Below are 7,345 nucleotides of genomic sequence, written 5' to 3' on the forward strand. Positions count from 1 at the left end.
TCCAGCTTTATTGACCGCCGCCTACGCCTCCGCCTCCGGGCGCTGCTTGAGCGTCACGGAGGCGCCGCTGCTGACCATGACCGCGGGGTAGAGCGGCTCCAGGAAGGAGACGAGGAAGCGGTAGAGCAGGCTCACGCCGCCCGCCACGCAGTAGAAGGAGAGGCAGCCGGCGCCGCAGTCGAGCGCCACGCCGAGCGTGCGGTGGTAGCCGCCGTGCAGCACCGTCTGCGTGTTGTTGTGCCACACGGAGAACTTGAGCGAGTCCCACTCCAGGCACCACGAGTAGGGGTTGCGGCCCAGCAGGTAGACGATGTTGCGGCGCGGGCGGCTGCCGAGCGGGGGGCTGCGGCGGTAGGTGAGGCCCAGGCACACCCACGAGTTGGACACGTCGGCCTCCCAGTAGTGGCGGCCGTCGGACAGGCCGCGCGAGCACAGCACCTGCGGCCACTGCTTGAAGCCGGGCAAGGGGCCGCCCGTGGCGAAGGGCTCCAGGAGGATGCCCAGGTTCAGCACCGAGTGGGTCTCCTTGAACAGGAACAGCTCCTCGCTGGCCGTGGTGGGGTCAAAGTTCAGGTTGCAGTAACCTGTGGGAGGAGACGGGGAAGGGAGATGGGATGAGCACCCCGGGCCGAGGACCTGAGACTGGACGGGATTGAGGGAAGGTCAAGGGCTCCTGGAGGAGGTGACTCAGGGATTCACCAGAGAGACCCACTGTATCTCAGAGAAGTCACGGAGCTGCGCCTCCCAGCCCGGCCCAGGAGACGGGCTGCGGAAGCATCAAATGAAAAGGAAGCTTGTCTGAGGACGAAATGGTTAGTGTCATCCAAGCTGGCTAGACTAAAGCCCCGGGGGACACTGGCAGGCACCGAGCTGAGGGCAGAGGTGGTGACACACCACAGCCCGGGAGGGCGGCAGAACCAGTGGCTGGGCAGGAGGTAGATCCTTGGTCCAGCCATGGGATGAGACAGGTTAGTCCTCCCCTCCCCGGATCAGGGCCTCGAGTTGCAGGCTGAGTCCTTCTGAGGTCTCCAGAGGCACGTGGGAGGTCAGGGCAACCAGGGCTGGCATCTCTCTGGAGCCCTGGTCTGAAAGCAGGTGGGGCAGGGGAAGATGAGGGCCCCCGGGGTGGGAGTGGGGCTGCTCCTTTCTTTCCCACCGATTCTGGATGCCACTGGGGAGGACTCACACTTGAGAAGTGTTTTCCTGTCCACAGCTGGGGGCAGCACCTCATAGGAGTTCATCTTAATGCCTGGTGGGGGGGGGGATGGAGGGGCTTTGCTGAGGACACTCTTACAGCCCAGCGTTCTTCCAGAGAGAGGCGTGGGCTTCCAGCAGGCTGCGTCACCTGGGGGAAGGCACACAGGGGCAGGCAGGGCTCTCTGCAAACACTGCCCTGTGGGGCGGTCCTGCCCCCCGAACTCGGGTGAGTCTCCGGTAGCCCCGGGCTGTCGGTACTGACCCTTCAGGAGCAGCTGATTGATGAAGCTGAGGCCCAGGTCCATCAGCCGGGTCCGGAGCTCCTCCAGGGTCTCTGGCAACTGGAGGAAGGTCTGCTTCTCCTCACAGTTGGTTCCCATCAGGGGTTCCACGCAGGCAGGGAAGTGCTTCAGCCTGGGGAACTCCTGAAGGCAGGGAGCGGCCCCCAGTGCCACCTGTGAGCCAGCGCCCCGGCCGATGCCAGGAGCTCCCGCTTATGCTAGGGGCTCCGGGGTCCTCGGAACCATGGGGCAGGTGAAGAAATGGCTTATTTTCAAACCTGGACACCTCTCTCCCTCCCTGCTGGTCATGAGGTCTTAGATGAAGGCTTTGCTAAAAGCATGGCCGCTGTGGCCTCGTGCATTAAGCAAAGTGTATTAGAAAACAACGGGAAGAGGTTTCTCTTGAGCTTTTAATTGCTTAGGGAAAAACTTTGCCAAATGTTTCCTGGTGAGTGTGTGTGTGTTGAGGGAGGCCGCTGCTGTGTGTGGCTGGACGCAGTGAGCAACAGCTCTAGAAATTAGAAATCTGCTCCCAGGCGCGTGATCCCAGCTGAAGAAAGGAGGTCAGTGCTGAGTCCGGAGTCTGGGGAGCCCTGGGCCACAGGCATAGACAAGGTTGCTGTCACCCAGACCTCTGCTTAGTGACCTTGACTCCTACCCTCCTGTAGCAGCAATGGGCTGGGGACCAGGCCAGGGCTGGGGAAGGAAAAGGGATTTCATGCCAGGCTATCTGGATTATTCTGGACTTGTTTGCTTCCCTGACCTGGGGGAGTCTGGAGAAACGTACACCGTGGCAGGTACTCGGAATCCCAGGGTCCACTCCCTTCTGTTCAGGAAAACGAAGGCAGGAAGGTTAGGGTAAGGCTGAGTGCCCCAGGTGGAGGAAGAAGCCAGGTAGGTTGGTGTAAGCTCGGGACTGATGGCCTGGGATGGGGAGCCTCCTGGAGGCTGGAGAGTAGACGAAGAGAGGCAGCCCCAAATGCTGACCACTTAATCCTAGGTCTGGGCAGATCTGGGGCATCTGCAGGTGGCGAGGGGGAGGGGAGCGGAGGCTGTGTCAGGGCCTGGGGCAGAGATGGGAGGGGTGGGGGGCTTGCCTGCAGAAACTGCTGGTCGCTCCTGTTGGCGAGCAGGGTGCGGAGCCAGATGCTGTCCCCCTCCAGCTTCAGGAGCCGGTTGTGGCTCTGCTGGATAGAGCTGCCCAGCTTCCCCAGAGCCGCTGCCTCCTCTTTCTCCACAAAATCCAAGACCTTCATTTGCAGATTTTTGACCTCCTGGATGATCTCTGAGAAGCAGGTGTTCACCTCCTCACGAGTTGTCTGGATCAGTTTCTGCAGGGGGGTGGGGTGGACGGAGTGTCGAGAGGTATCTAGGAGCTGGAGCCGGGTACCCCGAGTGTTCTGGCCTGGAGCCTGCCTCGGCGTCCTGTTGCTGATAGCTGGGCTCCACGACCTCCACTCCAAGCCCTGAGAGGGCCCTTGAGCCCGATGCAGGGCACTGCCAGGAAACCCCGGCCTGGGAGAGGGTGGGCCAGGCTTACCGAGAGAAAGGCCACCTGCCCCCTGTGCTTCTGGCTGTCAGAGTTGATGATCAGCATCTGGTTTTCCACATTGGCCTGGACCTTCCGAACCTCCACCTGGGAGCAAGAGGGAGGAGGAGAGGGCCCCTGATTCCAGGAAGTGGCCTCGGAGAAGCCCTTCCACAAGCCCAGAGGAGGCATACCTCTTACATTCCGAAGATGCCTGCACGAGAGAGAGAAAGACCAGCGCTGAAGGGACGGTGGCCCAGGGTCTACCCTCTGCTCGTGGTCTCTGACTCCCAGGTTCTCTGCCCTAATAGTGATGACCACGGGGTTTCAGGTCACAGAAAGGGGCTGTAGAGGGTGCAGTGGCTTGAGAGGTGGCAGTGGGTCGAGGAGGAACATAGCGGATACGGAGCCCCAGAGATAACTCGCTGGGCTGGTGCTGCCTGGCCCAGCGCGCACTGTGTCCCATGTCCCTCTACAGAGAAGCCGTCTGTTCTCCACCTGTTCCAGCAACGGGCACATTCTTGTTTACAACAGATGAAGAACTGTGCGGGTCCAAGTGCCTGTCCGTGAGCTGTTGCTGGCGCACCCCCAGATAAGCAGCTCAAGCCAGACTCTCTAAGTCAACATGCTGCTGACCAAGTCTCGCTATGGAAAAAGTGCCAGCTGAGCTCAACAGGGTGGTGAATGGGTTTCCACCCTGGCCTGAGCCTCTGGCCATGGGCCGTTCTCGTTCCCGTTCCCGGTGGCTATGTGGGGAGAGCACTCTTACCGAACACACATGGTAGAATGTCTGAAATATGTGTTCCCCTCGAAAAACCGGGGCAAATATATGTAACAAGAGTTGAAAGTAGAGAAAAGGAGGGGATTTGCTCCACCCGACATGATATGTTTTCTCTCCAACTTTCCTTTTGCTGTGCAAGAAAAAAATGAACCCTAGAACTCGTACATACAACTTGGGACCCTTGTTCATCGAACTTGCCAGCCCTTGCTCACGTCCCCGCGCACCCGCCCCCATGGCTGTCACTTGGATGGTCTCATAACTACCCTCCAAGGACAGGTGTGCCCCCGGCTTATGAAAGGCTTTCACACTCTGGGGCTCCTGGGTGGCTCAGTCGTTAAGCATCTGCCTTTGGCTCAGGTCATTATCCCCGGGGTCATGGGATCGAGCCTCGAATCAGGCTCCCTGCTGGGAGGGGGGGAAGCCTGCTTCTCCCTCTCCTGCTCCCCCTGCTTGTGTTCCCTCTCTCTCTGTGTCTCTCCGTCAATAAATAAATAAAATCTTTTTTTTTTTAAGATTTTATTTATTTATTTGAGAGAGAGAGCATGAGAGGAGAGAGGTCAGCTGGAGAAGCAGACTCCCTGCCAAGCAGGGAGCCAGATGTGGGACTTGATCCCAGGACTCCAGGATCATGACCCCAGTCGAAGGCAGTCGCCTAACCAACTGAGCCACACAGGGGCCCCAAAATCTTAAAAAAAAAAAAAAAAAAAAAAAAAGACTCATGCTGGGTGAGTGTCGGGGGCGGGTGGGCGGCAGGGCCCTGGCTCCTCCCCTCTGGCCTCACCTCCTTGCGAGCACGCTCCTCCTCCAGGGGGATGGTGTCATGGTTTTTGTGCTCCTCCAGCAGGCAGGCCCCACACACGCAGCAGCCTTCCGTGCGGCAGTATAGCCGCCGCAGCTGGCGGTGCTTGCGGCACAGGCGGCTCTTGAGGTCCCACACGGGCTCCAGCAGCGAGTGGTCCTGGAATGCCTGGTCTTCGAAGTGGCTGCGCAGGTGCTTCTCGCACAGGGAGGCCATGCACTGCAGACAGGACTTGACCGACTTGAGCTTCTGCGGAGCACAGAAGTCGCAGGGCACGTCCCGGGGCCCCGCCAGGATCAGAGAGGATCCCAAGGTGTGGCCCTTGGCCTGGGTGAAGCAGGTCACCATCTCTTCCAGGATGACGTTCTTGCAGAGGCGCGGTCTGGAGGGGAAGCTCTCCCGGCACTGGGGGCAGTAGAGTGTCTCGCCCTCGGTGGCCTGGTGGTCCCAGAAGCCTTGGAGGCAGGTCATGCAGAAGTTGTGCCCGCAGGCGGTGGTGACCGGGTTGCGGAACACCTCCAGGCAAATGGGACAGAGGACTTGGTCCTCGAAGGTGCTGAGACTGCTGTTACTCATTAGGAGCTGGGTTTGGGGAGGTCTTGAGGGCTGGGCAGGGGGCTGCAGGGCTGGGTTGCGGTCCTGGGCTGGCCCTGAGAAGACAGAGCAGAACCATGAAGAAGCCACAGCAGGTGTTGAAGGGCCTCTGAGGGCCAGTCCTTTCCATGGAAGCAGCTGTCTCCCCATGGGGTACAGAGACTGTGTCATCGGTCAGCCAACATGGGAGGCATAACATGGGGTTTGTGTTCTCCATGTCCCAGCCCTAACTCCTGCAACAAATCTTAGTCAAGCAAGCGGATGGCAGAAAGAAGTCACATCAATGTAAGGGAAAATGGACACAAGTACTTACGTGAAACCTTCTGCATGTCAGGGAGGGCTAGAGGCTTGGCGGCCCTGTGACGGGAGAGAAAAGAACCCCTGGGCATTCAGGTGCAGGGGTCTTGCCCTGGTCTCACTTCACTAGCTGTCAGGAGGGTCCCCATCAGTCCCACGCGCCCCACCCCAGCCCTCTCCATCTCTTGGGATCCGATGGCTGCCTTCTCACCTTTCCCTTTGGCTGCTGTTTTGTGATCTCCCTATCAAGTTGGCCCCCCTTCTCGAAAATTGCCAGCTTTGTTCCTTGACATCACAATTCAAGTGTGACCAGCCCCAGCATTCTGCTTGTGATGTCAGCGGGGCAAAAGGTGTGCCACCAGACTTGCTCTGCCTCTCCGTGGGTGACGCTTTCCTCTGGAGCCTTCACCCCAGGAGGTGGAGTCGCTGCGGCACCTGGGGATGCTCACATTGGACCTAAGAGACTCACATTACCAACCAGCGAGGAAAACGGGTTCTAAGTGGCAGTAGGATCTTAGACAACTCCTTCAGTCTCTCTGGCCCATCGTTCTTTTCTTGTGAATCCACAGGGTTGTTATAGGGGATGATATTTCAAGGCTCCTTCTTGGTCTAAAGTTGAACGATCAGCAGCATCTGATTGGTGATCCAAAAGACTGTTGCTTCCACTCTGGTTCTGATCCTCAGAGGAAAAAAAGGGATGAGCAAAGCGGAAGAGAGATTCTCATTGCTATATAATTGTTCTTTTTTTTTTTTTAAGATTTTATTTATTTGACAGACAGAGGTCACAAGCAGGCAGAGAGAGGAGGAAGCAGGCTCCCCGCTGAGCAGAGAGCCCGATGTGGGGCTAGATCCGAGGACCCTGGGACCATGACCCGACCCTGGGACCAGGACCCGAGCCGAAGGCAGAGGCTTTAACCTACTGAGCCACCCAGGTGCCCCTATATAATTGTTCTTTGTTATTTTATCTTTCCCATTCTCCCCCCATTCAACGGGATAAATGCCCTGAAAAGCTTGCAATATATCACTGTCTTGCTTCCTATATGTTAGCGCGGCCGTGTTTGTTGTGTAGAAATGGTAAACAGAAGGCATCCCTTACTCATTTCCCCATCTCAGAGGAAAAGTGTTCAAATTTCTCCATGAAGTACGATGTTTGCTATCTGTTTATTGTAGATATCTGTATCAGATTATGTAGACTCCTTTTCCTTCCTGCTTTGCTAAGAGTTTTTTGTCTGGAATGGATATTGACTTTTATCTAATTCTTCTTCTGCATCTTTTGAAATGATCATAAGCATTGCCTCTTTTATTCTGCGAATGTGGCAATTCTGTATTTACTGATTTACCAACTTTGCATTCTGGAATGAACTCTACTTGGTCATAATGTTATGCTTTTTATATATGCTGGATTCAATGTGTTAATATTGTCTTAGGATTTTTACATCTGTGTTCACGAATGAAATTGGCATGGGATTTTCCTTTTATGTTAATGTCCGTTTCAAGTTTTGGTATTAAGGTATGTCGGCTTCATAAAATGAGTTCAGAAGTGTTCTTTACCACTTATTTGGAAGAGTAAGATTGGTGTTATTTCTTCCTTAAATGTTTGGCAGTACTCAGTGGTAAAGTCACCTAGGCCCTGAGTGTTTTTTGTGGAAGGGTTATTAATTACATACTCAATTTCCTTCAGGGACTTAGAATTATTCCTATTGTCTATTTGTTCTTTTACCAATTTTGGTAAGTGGTGTTTCCCTAGGAATTTGTCTGTTTTATCTAAATTTTCAAATTCTTTTGGTAGGAAGTTGTTCATAACATCCATTTACAATGATTAGCCTAATGCAAAATTTGCATTTTAACCATTCAGCAGTATTAAGTAT

The 7,345-nt window shown here is 55.5% G+C and overlaps 1 protein-coding gene across 1 annotated transcript; it reads right to left on the reverse strand.

Moving 5' to 3' along the window:
• Positions 1 to 5,429, reverse strand: LOC116875305 (E3 ubiquitin-protein ligase TRIM47-like). Its single transcript, XM_032870652.1, has 7 exons — positions 4,569 to 5,429; positions 3,019 to 3,114; positions 2,576 to 2,809; positions 2,242 to 2,304; positions 1,460 to 1,622; positions 1,187 to 1,249; positions 1 to 584 (listed from the first exon to the last, which is right to left on the reverse strand). The coding sequence occupies exons 1-7, from the start codon at positions 5,349 to 5,351 to the stop codon at positions 22 to 24; spliced, it is 1,965 nt and encodes a 654-aa protein (XP_032726543.1). The 5' UTR covers positions 5,352 to 5,429; the 3' UTR covers positions 1 to 21.
• Between the last annotated feature and the right edge of the window lie 1,916 nt (positions 5,430 to 7,345).

This window comes from Lontra canadensis, unplaced genomic scaffold (genome assembly GCF_010015895.1).
Source record: "Lontra canadensis isolate GAN:19392208 unplaced genomic scaffold, GSC_riverotter_1.0 scaffold41, whole genome shotgun sequence".
Taxonomy (NCBI): domain Eukaryota; kingdom Metazoa; phylum Chordata; class Mammalia; order Carnivora; family Mustelidae; genus Lontra; species Lontra canadensis.

What these genes read in the sequence shown, in the direction of transcription:
- LOC116875305 (XM_032870652.1), bottom strand. Translation starts at nt 5,351, where the DNA reads ATGACACAGTCTCTGTACCCCATGGGGAGACAGCTGCTTCCATGGAAA. An exon ending in GTTTCTCCAGACTCCCCCAG is followed by an intron (nt 1,623 to 2,241) that starts GTCAGGGAAGCA and finishes CCCTGCCTTCAG; the next exon opens with GAGTTCCCCAGGCTGAAGCA. An exon ending in CAATCAGCTGCTCCTGAAGG is followed by an intron (nt 1,250 to 1,459) that starts GTCAGTACCGAC and finishes CCCCCCCACCAG; the next exon opens with GCATTAAGATGAACTCCTAT.